General features: G+C 58.3%; 3 protein-coding genes across 4 annotated transcripts; 2 read left to right on the top strand and 1 right to left on the bottom strand.

Annotated features, from left to right (window-relative positions):
* Positions 1-462: 462 nt before the first annotated feature.
* On the bottom strand, positions 463-16,768 carry NECAB3 (N-terminal EF-hand calcium binding protein 3). 2 transcript variants are annotated; one of them, XM_043602573.1, is made up of 13 exons: positions 16,537-16,768; positions 14,548-14,572; positions 12,945-13,053; positions 11,924-11,949; positions 11,607-11,704; positions 3,596-3,732; positions 3,217-3,335; positions 3,032-3,111; positions 2,874-2,927; positions 2,247-2,359; positions 2,000-2,077; positions 1,399-1,490; positions 463-1,309 (listed from the first exon to the last, which is right to left on the bottom strand). In XM_043602573.1, the coding sequence occupies exons 1-13, from the start codon at positions 16,651-16,653 to the stop codon at positions 1,281-1,283; spliced, it is 1,077 nt and encodes a 358-aa protein (XP_043458508.1). In that variant the 5' UTR covers positions 16,654-16,768; the 3' UTR covers positions 463-1,280. The 2 variants fall into 2 exon arrangements, with proteins under 2 accessions (XP_043458508.1, XP_043458509.1); XM_043602574.1 differs by lacking the exon at positions 2,000-2,077 and having other exon boundaries at positions 16,537-16,761.
* On the top strand, positions 5,135-6,572 carry CA3H20orf144 (chromosome A3 C20orf144 homolog). The gene is made up of 2 exons (XM_043602576.1): positions 5,135-5,403; positions 6,124-6,572. Exons 1-2 carry the CDS (start codon positions 5,275-5,277, stop codon positions 6,532-6,534), a joined length of 540 nt encoding a protein of 179 aa, XP_043458511.1. The 5' UTR covers positions 5,135-5,274; the 3' UTR covers positions 6,535-6,572.
* ACTL10 (actin like 10) lies at positions 9,660-10,499 on the top strand. Its single transcript, XM_043602575.1, has one exon. The coding sequence runs from the start codon at positions 9,660-9,662 to the stop codon at positions 10,395-10,397; it is 738 nt and encodes a 245-aa protein (XP_043458510.1). The 3' UTR covers positions 10,398-10,499.
* Positions 16,769-17,250: the final 482 nt, after the last annotated feature.

Genomic DNA, 17,250 nt, shown 5'->3' with positions numbered 1-17,250 from the left:
TGGGTGGTGACAAATCCAGTCTGGAAGGGGGGCCGTGGGGAGGAAGGTTCTGTCAGGGGACGGAACTTCTCACAGGCATGCAGTTACACTATCTGGGACTCCAAGAAGGTTCTGTGCCCCCAACTTCAGACCACATCATGTTGGCAATGAGGGTGGTGGTGAAGCTAGGACAGCCAGCTGACTTTCAGGGGGTTGAGAGCAGAGATCCAATCCAGTCTACCCCCTTTCCCAGACAAGGCCCAAGAACCAGGGCTTGTGAGCCTGAGGAGGTCCTGAGTTGAGGAAACGGAGACGAGCTGTGATTTAAGTTATCATCATCATCATCATCTGTTCACAAGGGAGCTCAAGATAGGAACTGACTGATTCCTAAGGATAGGTTGTCTGCCCTAAATCTCTCGTCTGAGATGCAAACCAACCCCAGGGCCTGGCCTTCTTGCAGAGGGAGAGAGAGGACACAACACCAGAGGTGACCACTGCCTTTATTGCCTCTGTGCTGGGGTCTTGGGCTGGGGGGTGGGGTTTGGAGGTATCTGGGGGGAGCAGGTGACACTGGGCCCAAATTATTGCTACTTGGCAAGGTCACCTTGGGACTTCCCATAGTGCCCTGAGTGTGGGTAGGCATGAACATGCAAAATATATGCAAATGACATGCAAACCAACCCAGGATCTTGCCGAGGTCTCTGGTGCAGCCAAGGGTGCTGGAAGAGTTGGAAGCCTGCTAACCCAGGAGGGTGATGGGGACACCCAAGTCCTTACCCCACACTGCAGACGGATCCGGCCCAGCCTCAGGGGTCGAGGTTTGGTGGTGGGGGGGTGGGGGTGGTGTCCCTGAGCATCAGCCCTGGTTCTGCTGCTGGCTGAGGAAGAGCAGAAGCCTGGCCCCAAGACAGCAGGAAGAAAGCAGGGTACCCACTAGGCAGCCAGACAGCCCAAGGCCCACCCAGAGAGGGAAGCGACCTCCTTCCTCTGTGTCACACAAGGCTGGGACAGAGGTGACCAAATCCAAGCTTCCTGAGCCAGGCAGAGGCCAGAATGCCTCAGAGGCCAAAGCTACAAACAATAAAATACACTGATAAATAAATAGAAAGCGAGCAGCCCAGTTCCTGATCCCTGGGCTGAGAGACTCTCCACCAGCTGGGTCTGGGGCAGGGGGACCTTTGAGAGCCCGGCCCCAGTTCTAAGAGTGGCAGCGTCCTTGGTCTTGGTGCTGAGTCGACCAGTTGAGAAGCTCCAGAAGGAGGCAGGTAGGGCCCCAGGGCCTTGGCTTATGCAGGTCAGGCTCAGTTATTATTCATAATCCACCAGGAGGCTAGGGGTCAGAGGTTGAGGGTCAGAGGCCATCAGGGGCCTACTGCCACTCCGTAGGGCTGTGGAGCAGGGTTGGGGGCCACAGCATACCTGGGAAGAACACAGTGGTGAGGGTGTCTGGAGCTCGCAGGTGGTCAATGAGGATGCGCTGGAAGGCCTTACTGCAGGCGGACTGCTGGTGCCTGGGGAGGGCGGTGGAGTGACCTGAGGCTGGAGCTGGTCCCTCGAAGAGCAAGACCACATGGCTGAGAGCTCCCCACCCCCACCCCATCCTACTGTCTGGATTCAGATCCCAGTCCTGCCTCACATTGGCTCTGAGCCTCGGTTCTCTCTCTGTGAAATGGGGACAATATTGCCTACTGTACCGGGACACTGGGTGGATGACGTGAAATAATACGTGGGTGCTTGGCATAGACCGTGGCATGGTGGTAACAGTGTGTATTCACTGAGTGCCCGCCATCTACTGTGTTCCTGCCATCGTGCTCAGCTTTTCATATGCCATCTCGTTTGGCTCATAGAAAGGTAGACCTATTATGACTCTCATTTTGGAAAGATCACTGGGGCTCAGAGTGGATGAGTAACTCTCCCGAGGTCACACAGCCAGTGATTAATAGAGGATGATTTGAACCCACGCCTGACTCACTCCAGAGCCCATACTCAATAAACTTTAGCTTTCAGATACCATTCATACCTTCTCCAGGAGGCCTCATCCTGCCAGAACTCATATAGGGTGAAAGAGGCATTGTCCAGCATCTTCTGGGCAGACACACTGTGGGGCCAAAGAGATGGCCAGGCCAGGCCCAGGCTACCACCACCACTGCCCACCCAGCCTGGGTGTCTGACGGGAGCCTTGGCCAAGGACGCCCAGCCCCAGCACTTTGCCCTGCTCACCCCCCTCCCCTGACCTTGGCCAGCCCACTGGCCAGCTAGGAACTCACTGCAGGCAACGGCTCTGGGCCCCTGTGAAGTCCACATAGCAGCACAGGGCACGGTGGAAATCCTGCAGGGCTTCCTCTGCCACGTGCACCTGCCTCTGGGCCACGAGGATGTGCTGGCAAGAGAGGCAGCCTGGTGAGCCGGGGTGAGGCAGGGCCCCGGGGAAGGACTGGCTCTGGCCTTCAGGAGGACTCTGCCCTTCTTGACTTGCACCAGCCCCGCCTACCGTGAGGTCAAGCTCCTGCCCCAACCTGGCCCCCAGCATCCCTGCCTCCAGCCTCTCCTCATGGCCAAGATCATTGCCTTGATCCAGCCACTGTCCCCCCCTCCAGCAGCATGCCACCACTTCCCCCTCTAGCCTCCACCCACACACCCCAGACCCAGCTTTCAGGAACACAGATGAAGTGAACTAATACCCAGAGAGAGACAGTGATTTCTACAGGGTCACAGAGCAAGGGCCAGAACCCAGCACCTGCCAGGCTTGGGGGACGAGGGCTGGGCCAAGCCTGGGAAATGGGCATGTGTGTAACACAGAGGCCAAGCAGGCAGCAGGCCCCGTGAAACCCCTCATTTGATGAGCACCTCGTCCTGGCCCAATACCCAGTTGCCTGTCCCTCTCCTGGACTCACCGAGCCAGGCCCCTTGGTAAGCTCCTCTTCATGCAGGGGTTCCAGCCGGGGGGCCTATGAGGGACACAGAGTGTGGGCAAGGCCCCCGGTGTGTGCCTGGCTTATGTAGATTCCAGGAAGAACCTCCCCCTTGGGGCACTGGCCACCTGGTCACTCACCTTACACTCAAGCTGGTCAATGAGCTCCTGGAGACGGTTGACCTGGAGCCGCCACTGCATCTCAGCTTCTGAGCTCTGCCCTGGGGTGGGACACCCATGGGGGGAAGTCAGGCATGGGCCCCCTCGGGTTGGGAAGCCTCTCAGGATGAGCTGAGGGGCAGTGGGTGAGTGGGCACCGGGGGCACCTGTGTCGGAGGAGCCAGGAGACCAGGCGGGTGACCGACTGACGCTCCGCGGGGCCCTGCGCCCTGCCCTCCGGCAGCCATGGGGCCTGCTCTGTACCTCCACGCTGTCTTCATCTGACCTAAGAGAAGTGGAGGGTCAGCCCATTGCTCCCAGACCCACAGGCCAAGGACTGGGGCCCCTGCACAGGGCTGGGCCTGGGTGGAGCAAGACAGGCTTCCTGGGACACTGAGGCCCAGCCAGCCGCTCCCTCTCACCCCTTCTTGGCCTCCCTGTCCAAGAACAAGAATAATGGGCTCTGGGATGCTGGAGCGGCGGAATGTGATGAAAGCTGAAGGCCCTGGAATGTGGAGACAATGACCAGCAGGGCACCTCACATACCGTGGGCCACGGGCCTGGGCCTCCAGGGTATCTGACGCCCCTTCCAGCGAACTCTGCAGGGCTTGTAGCTGGCTCACCGTCTCCCGCAGTAGGAAGCGGGTCACAAACTGGTCCACCTTGGAGGCCCGCTCATATTCCTGGGGGCAGAGGGAGCATGCTCAACATATCCTGGCCCCAAGCATATATTTCTGAATGGGGAGCCACTGTCCTGCTCCCCTACCCTTGCCCATCCAAGCAATAGTACAGCATGAAGAGCAGAGAGCGTGCAACCAGAGCAGGACAGTTCTGGGACTGGGAGCAGGGCCTGGCCTCCCTTCCTGGGAGGTGTAAGGCCACCTTTACAGGGAGGCATCTGCCATTTTCTGGGCCCTAAGGCCCCTTCCCTGTTGGGCCACCACCTTTAGCCAGGCTGGTGGTGGCGGGGGGAGAGAGGGGGGTGTAAGGCAGGTCACATGGCATCCGAAGGCATGAGGCAAAATGATGGTGTGATGTGGCCCCATGCTCACCAGTTGGCCCTAAACTCATGACCTATGCGTGCATTCATTCATGCACTCATCCATGCAACAAATACTTAACTTCTACTAGGAGCTGCAGATACAAAACAGCCAGGTCACTGTCCTTATACACATAGCACTGATTCCTACATCACTAGCCTCCACTCAGCCCCTCCCAACGTGGGCAGAGAGACAAGGCCGACAGGCCAGTCCCTACACTGCCCATTTGAGATGCTCAGAGACTCTCCAACTACCTTCGTCTCCTTGTGCCTTAGTTTCCTCACCTAGAGAACAGGGAGGATAATAGCCATTTCACCGAGCGGTTGAAAAACTTCAGTGAACTAATTCCTACATAGGACACAGCCCAGGTTGGGAGTCCTGAGAAGCCAAAGTCCAGGTGCTTGCCCACCCTCCACAAAGGGCTCCAGAGGCAACATCCATCAGGGGCTTCATTTCTTTCCATGACCTGCCTCTGCTCAGCCATCAGATGGGCCCTGCTGGGCCAGGCTCCTGAGCTGGGAGGCAGGAACAGAATGGGGGCCAGGTGCTCTCACTCTTAGGCCAGTGGTTTCTGCCCTGTCTCCAATCCTTGTTCTCCAGACTTCCTGGCCATGCTCTGAGCTCTCTGAAATCCTTCCAATAAATTCCCTTTTGAGCGCTCAAGATGGTCGATCGAGTCTCTGTTGCTTGCAACCAAAAAACCCAGCTGCCACAAGCACCCTCTGTGCCATGCCCTGTTCCAAGCAGAATTTCATTTAATCCTCATAACAACTTATAAAAACCATAATGGACCCCATTTTGTAGATAAGACTGAGGCCTGGAGCAATTAATTACCTTGGGCCAAGATCACACAATTAGTTAGTGGCAGAGTCAGAATTCAAACCGGGACCACAAAAATTCCTCTCTACTCACCACTAAGCGCCTTACAAGCATTGCCTTATTTGTGATTATCAGCCCAGTTTTACACCTGAGAAACCAAGGCCAAAAGTCACAGAGTAAATGCAGCCAAGATTCACCTGTGGGTTCTGGGAGGAGGAGCTTAGAGCCTACAGCTGGTGAGGTTGACCTATGAGGTCACAATGTGGCCTCCCCAGGATAGAGTGAGGACAAGAGTGCCCCTCCCCCAGCCAGAGGGCAGGGCAGAGGCAGCATGGGCTGTGGCCTCCAGTGGTGACCAGCCCTGCCATGGGAAACAACAGTTCTCACAAGAGAACCAAAGTGCCCAAGCAGGCCTGCAGCGAGAGGCCACCTGACATGGACAAGGCTGGGTGGAAACAGCAGTTCTTCAGCCATCTCAAGCGGAAGAAGCCAAACGTGAGTGCCAGGGTGTTAGGGCAGGTGGGAGTCAGGGGAACTTGAACAGGTGGGCAGGAGGGGATGCTGGGATTCTAGGCCTTGTGGGCATAAGTCCGAGGCGCATGGAAGGGCTTGGATAACCCCTCTGAAGATGGCAGTCCCAGGAACCTACGTGGTGTGGTTGGGTCCTAAAAGCCCAGAGGGAGGGCAGGGATTCAAGCAACCAGGAGAAATTAGGAGACGGGAGCCCAGGAGGGTGGGCCGGAAGGGATTCTCCCAACTCCCCACAGAGAAGTAGAGGGTTCTGCGTGGTGAATCAGCCTTAGTTGGTACCGCAGGGGCTATGGGCACAGGGAGCTCCTTTATGCCCCCTTTCCAGCTCCCAGCCTCAAAACATGCTACTTTTCCCCTTCTTCGAGTGGGCAGAGGCCCTGGAGGGGGTCCGGGGGGTGAGAGTCCCGCTACTAAGGCTGGGAGGGCAGGCAAAGATCCCATAATCGCAGACGGTGCAAGTCTCAGGAGGTCAGCTACGGTGGGTGAACGTTTCCAGAGGGAAGGCAGGTGTCCTGGGCAATGGGACCGGGAGAGACCCACTCCCGCCCCCGAGCACGGGAGGAGAGCGGGAGTCCTGGAAATGTAAAGGGGGCAGAGTCCTGGGAGACTGGATCTGGGTGGGTGAGGATCCTCAAGAAGAAGGCGCTGTACGCTCTTCCCCTTCACGCTCCCGCCCCGCCCCAGGCCAAGATCGTGCTGCTTTTCCCCTTGGACAAGCAGCAGCAGCTATCCGACGTGGCGGCGGGCTCAGGCGCGCGGCCCGGGCGTCCAGGCGAGGACGCGACGGGCGCCCCCGTGGGCTCCCCGGCGGCGGCGCCCACGCTGCGAGGAGCGGGCGACTGCGCTGATCGGCGCGAGGGCGCACGCGCGCGAGAGATGAAGACGCTCTCGGTCCTGCTGCTGCTGCTGGACGCGCGACTGCAGGAGGGGCGCTGCGCGGCCGGCGCGCCCGGAGCGGGGGGCGGGGCCAAGGTCGTGCAGGGCTGGCAGCGGCTCTACTCGCGCCTGCTGACCGACGTTCAGGCGAACCGCGAGGCCGACCCCGCCGAGGAGCAGCCGCGCAAGCGGCGCCGCTGCCCTCGCCCGCGGCCCTGATCGCCCGGCCCGTGGCCCAATAAAGAGCGCATAGCACCCCTGGCGCCTGCTGGCTCTGTCTGAGAGGTGCAGAGCTGGGCGGGGGTAACCGGGCCCAGAGCGAGACGCGGATGAAACGGTAGGACTGAGGGCCGAGCAACGGCAATGGCTTGGCGCCAAAACCGAGCCTTCTCCTTCCTTGTGACCCAAGCGTCAGAACCCCTGCCCCCAGGTGGGGAGGGACACCCTGCCACAGTGGAGGGAAGCTGTTTCCCTCCTCCTCCTCCAACTCCAGGCCCGGGTCAGACCTTCAGGTTTGCAGGCCCAAGGGAGGTGAGTTTGGGCAAACCCCGGTGTGGGCACACTAGGAGGAGGGACCTGCCTCCAGCCGAAACCTAACATCTTCAAGAGTCCTCAACATCCACAAGTCCTTCTTAGGCAGGGGGCGGAGGCAACAGACACCACCATCCTGGAAAAAACTGTGAGGGTCCCACGGTCAGCTGGGCTGGGGCCTGAGACTCACATTCTGCCTGTGAGAGCACCCAGGAGGAGAGGCTGGGGTCTGGGGGCTTCTGACCCCTCACTCCTACCCCACTCTGCTTGGTAACCCCCAAGCCACCTCATCACTTGTCCCTCACCCTACCTTGTGCCATCCCCTTCCCCACATTGCAGAGACTTCTTCAAACCACTTAGCTGTCTGTAGGACAGTTGGCTCCGCTCCTAAGCTCCCACTGATTTCTCCAAAGCCCAGAGGGAAACGCCCAAACTTATTGTTGTCAAATGCAAGCTCAGCCCCCAGCCTTAGTCTTTCCCTCTAGGGCTTCTGAGTGACTCATATCCTCACCCTTGCTCTGGCTATATTGCCACTGTGGTCTCCAATGCAAGGTTCACCTCCCTAATCCACCCAGGAGAGGCCTGGCATGTTATCTGTGAGAAAGACCTACTTCTCATTTTCCTGGGCCCCAAACCCAGCTCCAGACCTGAGTGCTGCCCCAGCCCTACCGAACCTGTAGCCAGCTGGTGACCACCTCAGAATGTCCCAAAGGGGACAGATGCAGCAGGGGGTGAAGGTCCCAGCTCATTAAAGACACAGGCCCGGCTTCTGCTACAGATGCACTTCTGTTAGTGTCAACACAATCGACATCCCTTCTGTATCCCCTGCGTCAGGCTGGAGGTTGCATGACCCACGGCATCTCCCCAAATGCTTATAAAAACATACCCTTTCTTGCCATCCCTGTGGTTAAAATCAAGGTAACCATGTCCTTCAATGTGGCCACACATCCTGGCCATACGTGATTGGCCTAGGCTGGTCCTATCAGCCTCTTTCCTGGGACTGTAATTCAGGAGATGTGAGAGACTGTTTTCTACATGAGCATGCATGGGCTGAAGCCAGTCTTCAGAAGAATAAAGCAATGCAGAGCCTGTACACATCCTGCAGCTAGGCCCTGCGTCCAGTCTGTTCCTGAAACCTGATTTCATCTTTGTTCTTGGCGTCCATAAGGCCTACAAGATCCTTATAATCAAATCCCTATTTTAGCTTAAGCTCAGTTGAGTAGGTCTTCTACTTGCAACCGAAATGGTCCTAAAGAGAATAATAGACTCTGCAGAGACTAGAAGTGGCCTTTTTCCTATGTGAGGATTATTAGTACGTTCTGGAGGAAGAAAGTGAGCCAGAGAGAGATTAGGACTTGCTCAGGGGGGCACAGTGAGTCATCTTCAGAACTGAGTCACAAACTCCTCGGGTCCACTGGAGTCCATACATGGAAGCCCCTGCAGGTAGGGTCCCTATGTCGGCTGCCTGGGCCCCTCAGGGCTGAGCTCACATAGGTCCTATGAGTGGCTACAGATCTGTGATTAAGAGCTTTCCCTTCAGCATGAAGGAAGGTGGGGAGGGGGGAGGAGACTGCTGCACATCGGCCAGAGTACATCGGATAATCTGAAGCATCCTGGTTGTGCTGGACAGCTGAGGCCAGATCCCCTGATGCCAAAATCACTGCTCTTGGCCCTGTCTCAGGAGAGAGGATGGGTCCAGGGAGTTCTCATGGGAGAGGTCTGTGGAATACAGCAGGTACTGAGGACTGAGGTCACAATGAGTCCAATCCGAGTTCTTTTCCTTCCTTCTCTGACCACCCCCTCTTACCTTAAGTCAAGGCCAAGAGAGAGGTGCCAGGAGACCTTCTGGGGCTCAAGGACTGGGCTGGACTCCTGGGTCCCCAAGTAAGGATATATGTCCGGAGGACATTGCCACAAGGCCCCATCATTGTTAGAGCCCTGCTGCTCCCAGAGGCTTCTCATCTAGAAGGATTGAACGAGGCCCTCTCAACATCTACGTCCACCAAGACTGAGGGGGCGGAGCCACATAGCGGAGGCGCGTCCTCAGAGGGGTGGGCCTTGTGCAAGGTGGGTCTTGAGCCTTGAGCCACAGGAGGGCAAAGAGGGCCAAAAGCGGCAGGAGCCCGCAGGAACGGAAACTGACGCTCAAATCAGTGGCGGGTGCTCGGGCCTGTGGGCAGAGCCAAGAGCTGAAAAGAGACGTCCAGTCTGGCCGGAAGAGTGGGAGCTCAGGACCAGAGGCCGGAGCCAAGAATTGAGGGCGCTAGTTCTGTAACCAGAAAGGCCAAGACTTAGGCCTGGGGCCCGAGCCAAGAGCTGAAAGGCAGGCCTCCAGTGAGGCGGGGGGCGGGGCCTCTGGCGAAGGGCGGGGTCGAGCCGGGAGAGGCGCTGTGGCGTCGGTGTCCGGGAGGTCCGGGAGCCGCCGGGTCCGTCGGCCGCCCTCGCTGGGCCGCGTGGCGGTGGTGGTAGACCAGGGCTCAGGCTTCATCAAGGCGGGCTTCGGGGGCGAGCGCCAGCCCCGCCTGGTGCTGAAGAGCTCCAGCCTGGTGCCCACCTGGGACCGGCCGGTGTGTACCCGCGCACCCGGCTGCGGGCTGGCGGGCGGCGTGGAACGGGCGCACCCCATCAAGCACGGCGTGGTGGTGGACTGGGAGGCACTGGAGGGGCTGTGGGAGCGCCTGCTGGTGGGCGGCCTGCGGGTGTGCCCGGAGCAGTGGCCCGTGCTAGTGAGTGACTCGCCGTCGGCGCCGCCCGCGAGCCGCGAGAAGGTGGCCGAGCTGCTGTTCGAGGCCCTGGTGGTGCCTGCGTGCCACATGGCCAGCACGGCGTTGTTGGCGCTCTGCTCCACTGGCGCGTTCAGCGGGCTGGCCGTAGAGGCAGGTGCAGGCGTGTGCCACGCCACACCCGTCTATGCGGGCCACTCGTGGCACGAGGCCACCTTCCGGCTGGACATCGCAGGCAGCACCCTGTCGCGCTACCTGCGGGACTTGCTGGTGGCAACGTGCCCTGATCCATCGCTGCAGGCCTTGCCCCGCAAGGCCATCACACAGCTCAAGAAGCGCTGCTGCTATGTGTCGCTGGACTTTGAGGGTGACCTTCGTAACTCTGACCGCCACCATCCGGTCAGTTTCTGTTTAGGCAACGGGTGCTCTTTCTGCCTCAGCAGCGAGCGCTTCCGCTGCCCGGAACCCATCTTCCAGCCGAGTCTGCTAGGCCAGGCCAAGCCAGGACTGCCTGCACTGGCCTTCCAGGCACTGCAGAGGGTCCCTGCGACTCTAAGGACGCGGCTGGCCGATACCGTGGTGCTGGCTGGTGGTTCCACGCTTTTCCCTGGCTTCACTGAGCGCCTGGAAGTGGAGCTAGAGGCGCAGTGCCGGAGACACGGCTATGGGGCACTGCGGCCTCACCTGGTGGCCAAGCCTGGGCGTGGCACAGCAGTGTGGACAGGTGGCTCCATGGTGGCCTCCTTGCGTTCCTTCCAACAGCGCTGGATAACCCGGGCCATGTACCAGGAGTGTGGCTCCAGGCTGGTGCACGAAGTGTTCAACTGAGTCATGTTGGACTGGAGGGGAGGTGCCACATGAGGGGCACGGTGGGCTGAGCTATAGCTCTATCAGAGGCATTGAGTGCCAAATAAAAGTCTCAAGTGATTGGAGGTGGCAGAGTCATCATGTGCTGATGGTCACTCCTACCCCTTACTGAGCCAGGAGGAGGTGGTAGAGATCCCAAGGACCCTCACTTTGACCTGCAGTTTGGATCTACCATAACCAGTGCCAGTTCAGAGAATACCAGTCCAGGTGCCTACCCCCAGGGCCCCGTTTCCATGGCAACAAGGAAGATAACACTCCCACTTGTGTCCAGGCCACAGATATGGAAATTACCACAACACATCAACTGCTCATCATGTACTATTTGGATTCCCATCCTATGCCAAGCCTCAACGGCAGAAAACCTACTAAAACCCATGGAGAAGCAACCAGAAAAGGAAGCCCTGTCCTTAGCTGATCATTGACTCACTGAAGGCCTCAGTTTCCCCTTCTGTAAATATGGGGTCACACACAATCCTTACTGTTCCCTCCTTGCCTCCTTATTAAGAGCTATGGGACAAAGGGAGGCGGAGACATTTCTTAAAAGAAACATACAAAGGGAGGGGTGGCTTGTGTTTTTGAAGTCGCTCTCCAAGAGCCTAGAGCCCTGGCTGTGAGCACTGTTTGTGCTCGTATGCACATGTGGCCACGCATGCATACAAACACTTGGGTGCTACATGCCTGCCTGCCTTACACGTGTCCTCAGGCCAGGCCCTGCCCCACCAGGTTCCACACACCAGCATGGGCCTGTGGCTGTGTGTGAGTATGCCCACCTCCCAGCCCATCCCTGCTGGGTCCTGGGCTTGATACCCCACAATAGTTAGGTCTGGCCAATAATAAAAACAGCAGCAGCAGGAGCTCCAGGTAGCAAGTGGCTGCTGTGTGCCAGGCACAGCTCTAGGTGCTGGGAATAGAGAACACGAAAGGCAAAAATCCCTGCCTTCATTCTCATTTCTCTGTCACATCAAATGTATGGAGGTAAGCTCTATTATTATCCCCAGTTTAAAGATGAGAAAACTGAGCCCCAGAGAGATAAATGTACACAGCCAGAATGTGGGAGAGAACCCAAGCCTCTAGCTTCACAGCCCTGAGCCATGACAGTAGAGGCTCCCATAGGACAGCAGACACCCCTGCCCTCATTCCAGGCCCTCCACCATCAACCCCTCCACTCACCAGCTTGGTGGTGTCCATGGCAGTGAGCACGGCACAGTTCAGTGACTCCAGTGCGGCCAGCACAGGCCGGTAGACACCCAGGTGTTCTGAGAAATAGTCTGCAGGCAGAGAAGGTGCTCAAAGGTTCCCAGACCACCCCCTACTCCTGCTCCGCGGCCTCATTTACCCAACCTGGGATTCCTCAACAGCCAACCAGGCCTCATATCCTGAGGCAAGCCCATCTTGTTCCATTAGGAGAGAAGGAACAGCCTCCAAGGAACATCATGCCCACCTGCCCAGGGGCGCCAGGAGACCAGAGCTCCCGTGGACCTACTCACCACACAGTTTCTCCGTTTCCAAATTGCTGCAGGAAAAAGAGGAGGCACGCTTCAGTCCCACAGACTTAAGCTTGGTGACCTGAGACTTTGAAGCCAATGTTCCTCCCACTGCCCACCCCAGCTCAGCCTGATGAGGAGGCTGCTTCTGCCTCCACCCAATTTAAGCTGCTCAGTGGGCCAATGGGGGCAGCAAGGGTATTACTGAGGGCGAAAATTCAGACCCACTCTTGGCCTCCAAGGGGAACTCAGGACCAGGGAGAGAAATGTGGACACAGGCCAGAGAGGAGTATAATCAGAGCCGGGAAGGGAAAACCAGGTCTGGGGAAGTTCAGAGAAGGCCTGGGGTATTACTTGGTAGGTTAGGGAGGACTTCCAGAAGGAGGGTGCTTAAGTTAGGCCTTCAAGGACAAGGAATTTGATCGGAGTGTCTGGTGGTGGGGAGGTGGCAACATTGCAAATAAAAGGTCCAGCCCAAGCCTCAGAGTAGGGAAGGGCATGGAAGCCTTGAACGCTGACCCAGAGTTTGAAATTTATTCTAAGGAGATGTTGGGGGAGAGGGAGGGACAGCTGTGTATGTGTATGCACCCATGTGAGGAAGCATGGGGAGGGAAGCATGCAGACTCCTGCTAAGGCCCGTAGATGTGGGAGCACACATGGGGAGGTATGTGCGTGTTCATGAACCTGCATCAATGCGTGGAAGCAGGTGAGGCCCAGCTATCCTCAGGCATCCCCTTGTCCCTGCAGGAAGCGGGAATGGGGAGGGGGGTGGGGGGACACCTGTGGGCTGAACCACGGCTGGTGACTCAGACCGGGCTATTTTGGGGTCCCAGCTGGAAGGAGTGTGATGGACAAGGCTGGAGCCAGGGAGGGAGTGAGTGGGCGGGTAAAGCTGTCATCAAGCCCTAGCACCTCTCTCCCTATGCAACCCCCCATCCTCCATAAGGAGGCAGGGGACACCGTGGGGCTGGGAGAGCCTAGCTTCACATCTACACCCAGCTCACCCACCCGTTCTCGTACTCACTCAGTGGAGGGCCCATCAATGCCGCTGAACAGTTCCCGCAGCTCCCCAGGGCTGAGAACCCCATCAGCAAAGTAATTCTGGAACTCCTCAAATGAGAGCTTACCATCATCTGGGGTGGGAGCAGAGAGCAGAGCTGGTATCCCTGACCCCTGGCTGCACCCCTGCCACCAGCTTCAGACCCCCTAAAGCTACTTGGCCAGGTGGAATGGAATTCTGAGCTTGGGGGGACTTGGCTGTTGGGGACAAAAGAGTCTCCAGGGGTGCCCACTTAAGGCAACAGGGTCCACTCTTCAGGCACCCAAAGGACAAGGCAGCACACATATGGCATTGCATAGGGACTCAATAAATGCTTGCCAAATGAAGAAGCAAATGGAAAGCCTGGGACATGGCCAGGTCATGGCAGAACCTAGACATCACTCGGAGGACTTGGGGGCTCAGTCTCTGCCTGCCAAGCCTGGCTCCAGGCTGCTCTGTACCCACACCCTTCACAGAGAAGCCACCAGGAGGCAGATGAGATCTTCCTAAGAGTTGGAGCCCCTGCAAGAAGCCGCAGGCTGGCAGGCTCAGGAGGGAATGCCCTTCACAGGGGCTATGGAAGAGTCTAAGAGCACCAGGGGGATGGCCAAAGACACCGGGAATTTGCCTGTAAGGTCTCTAAGCAGATGGGGTTGGGGGAGCAGAGCTGGGGGGGGGGGTGGTCTGAGCCTCCCCAGACAGAGTGCTATGATCCAAATGTGTGCTGGCTGATCAGTGGGTTGGGACACGATCCTGTCTCCAGGAGGCTGAAACACCAAAGGGTCTGAAGACCCCAGATGGAAGTAAGGCCAAGGCTGACCGGCTGCCTCAGCTCAGACCCTCACCTGGCCAATCAGGACACAGTGGGCTGCTCCAAGTTGTGGGCAGCAACTTGATCGTGGGCTCCCTTGAGGGCTCCTGCTTTAGCTTTCAAGGTTTTCCCAAACCAGGGTCTGAGACTGCCCAGGACCCAGAGCAGGGGAAGCTGATTCCCTGGACCCAGCAGCATCCTGTGCAAGCCTTCCCTGGGCCCAGGTAGTTAGTCATATGGGAAGTTACTGAGCCCTCTAAAGATCTAACAGCACAATCCCCCACAGCCTCATCTCCATCACCCAACCTTTCCAAGCCCCTTACGCAGGAAGCTTGGAACCAAGCATCACACAGACCTGGATTCAAGGCCCACCACTTAAAGGCTGTGTGACTTCAAGCAACCTGCTACACCTCTCTGGGCCTGTGCTCCTTAGTCTGTAAAATGGGATGAAGAATTCCCATCTAGCTGTTGGTTGTGAGGACAACATAAAATCATATAGAAGAGTTATCCATACCTGTGCCCGGGGCATTGTGGGAGAGTATGCCCCCACCTCCAGCCTCTGGCTAAACCACATTCCCTCCACTCTCCATCCTGCCAAACTGAATTCCAAATGGCACCCCCTCTGGGAAGGACAGCTTGACTGATTCTCCTGATTTGGGTCTTCCCAAGATTTTTCTCCATTCTAGACTGTGCTTCCAAACCCGTGACACTCCCCTGAGCCTCCTTGATGGCCCCCACCCCTCCCCACACTGTAGACTCAAGGGAAGGCGCACTCACCATTCTTGTCTGCTCTGCGGAAAACCTGGAGGACAAAGGGGCACAGACGGGAGCTGTGAGTGCCGCCTAGGAGGCAGGATGCCCCCACCCAGCTCATCAGGGCCCCAGCTGGCCAGCCTACCCCCCCACAACCTTGCCTTTCCTCTTGCCCAGCCTGGTCCTAAACCCCTGCCCAGATCAGCCCTGTGGGAGGCTTTCCAACAAGGAGAGCACAGGAAGATCACACAGCAGGTCTCACCACTTGCTCACATTTCCTGCAGGTCCTGGCCCCACAGGGGGTGCTCCACACCAGCTTCCAGCACCCCCACCTCCCACACCCAGAGGCTACCCTGGGTTCTGTCTGAGGTATGAGCCCTTGCCACAGTCCCAGCTTGAAGGTGGGGAAATGGGCCAAGTTCCTGGGCACTACTTGTCCCAGACCTGAACCCCTTAACTCTGCAGCATGGCCATGGTCCATCCCAGACTCTGCCCACTCAAGGCTCTTTCCCTGTGTGCTTAAGACCCTGATATGCAAACAGTGGCTAGTCCTTTCTTTGTGGGTGTCTGGGGTTAACCATTCCAGGGCCAGGGCTTCTTATGAGGCTGATTTAGTGTGAAGGCCTTGGGCAGGCTCGCATGCGTGTGTGTGTGTGTGCATGCACACACATGTGCAAAGGGGAGTGGGAGTGGCAGAAAGCAAGGGTGGACAGATTGTATTTACAGAGAAGCAGAGATGAAGGGCAACAGAGGCAGAAAGGGACAGAGTCAAGACATGATCAGGGACCAGAGACTCCCAGGTCATCCAAAGCAGCCCAGCAAATGGGAGACCAGCACACCTGGCAAGGAGGGGCCGGCCAAAGTCTGGACAAAGAACCCTTAACAACTCCAGGTCCTGAATGCCACTCCTCTCCAGCTGTTACCTCTGGGTCAGTGAAGCATTGGGATGAATCTAACCCCTAGCCAGAAGCCTGACTCGGAGGTCTGCCACTGTCTCGGGTCACACAGCAGCCCAGTGTGGCCTGGCTGGGGCAGATGGAGATGGCAAGAAGGGGTGCTATGCTGTGAATGAGGGCACCTGGGGCCACACTCAAACAAGCCTCTGCCTCTGTGTGATTGTGGACATGTTCCTAACTCCTCCGGCCTTGGTTTTTCCATCTGGGAAGCGGGATGGACAGATTCCTTCCATCCAGGACTGCGGTCAAGGTGCTGAGTCACTGGGGGCAGCGGGAGTGGACAGGAGTGCCGTCTTTCCGTCTTTCCCACAGGCAGAGACCTCTGAAGCTGGGGGCAGGGGGTAGTGAATGGGCCAGGATGGGGCTGAGCACTAGGGGAGGAAGGGGCCTGAGGCAGTGACTGAGGCCTGGCTAGGCTGCCCTTAGTTGGTGCCCCTGGGGGCGCTGCAGGGCCACCTGCCACACACAGGAGGGAGGTACAGACCACTGTGGGCAGTCCTGACGAACTATGGGACTCCATGGCCTCTGGGTCAGATCTATGGGACTCTGGGATCAGCCCTGGATCAGCAGTCTGGGGGGCTGTTTATTCTTCCAGCCTCCCCTGACTGGGTCAGCCCAGCCTGGGATTGCCACAGAGGGGACTGCTCCTGTGATCAAGTGTTGACAGCCCCCACTGCATCAGACACATAAATGGGGTGGACTGGGGGTGGGGGGTGGGGCAGCAGGGGCAGTGACACCGAACCAGGAGATAAGGAGAGTGAGAGACTGAGAACGGACACAAAAGAAAGGAGACAAAGATAAGGGAGAATGGAGACAGCAGGGTCAGAGAGAGATGGTGAGAGGCAGAGACCCAGAGACAGAAGCAGGGCCCCAAACAGACCTGGAGAGAGAGAGAGACACTGACAGAAAAAGAGACTGAGAGACGCAGAGACGGGGGTAAGGAGAGACAGCGAAAGACTGAGAGCCCAGCGAGACACAGGGAGAGAGCGGACAGACCTGGAGAGACTGACAACCCCAGGGCTAGAGAGCCTTCGCCCCCTGCCCGCTCCCCACTCACGTCCTGGAAGAGCGCGTGTCCGGCGGGCCCGGCGGCAGGCACGGGCGCGGGGGACCGCCGGGGCTCGGGCGCGGGCGGCCGGATCAGGCACACGGTGAGCAGCCCCGCGCACGCCATGGCGCCGCCACCCACTCGGCTCGGGCTGGGCTGCGGCTCCGGGTTCTGGACGCCGCCGCCTCGGACTCCGGGGGACGCCCGCCCATCGGCGCCGGCGCGGAAGCCCGGGGCCCCGCCCCCCGCGGCTCCACCCCCCCGCCCCGCTGGCCGCGGAGGCCCCCTCCCCGCCCGCCCCTCTCTAGGGCCTCGCCTTCCCGACTGGAAAGGCAAACTCCAGCCTCCAGGTGGGCAAGAGCTGCACAACGTAGAACTCCCAACACCTTTCGCCTCTGCAGCTGTTACCAGAGGCTCCCGGAGGGTTGGCAACTGTGGAGTAAGGAACGACCCGAGGGGTCACTGTCAGCCGGGACCGGCTGTGTAAATGACAAGTGACGGTCTGCTTGGGAGTATTACACAGCCAGCAACAGAACAGAGGGCTGCGCGGGGCGGGGGCACCGAGGGCAGGTCCCACACCACTGTAGGGTCGACAAAGCAAACTGCAGAACAGACTGACACCTTGTGGGTAAGACCTGCAAGGGACTTCAGCTGAGCGTCTGTATCCTTTTCTGCAAAATGGGGGTAATAGTAGATACCATATAGGATTGTTGTGGGGACACA

This window comes from Prionailurus bengalensis, chromosome A3 (genome assembly GCF_016509475.1).
Source record: "Prionailurus bengalensis isolate Pbe53 chromosome A3, Fcat_Pben_1.1_paternal_pri, whole genome shotgun sequence".
Classification (NCBI taxonomy): Eukaryota; Metazoa; Chordata; class Mammalia; order Carnivora; family Felidae; genus Prionailurus; species Prionailurus bengalensis.
The sequence above is the reverse complement of the archived record's forward strand: the minus strand, read 5'-3'. Positions and strand labels throughout refer to the sequence as shown.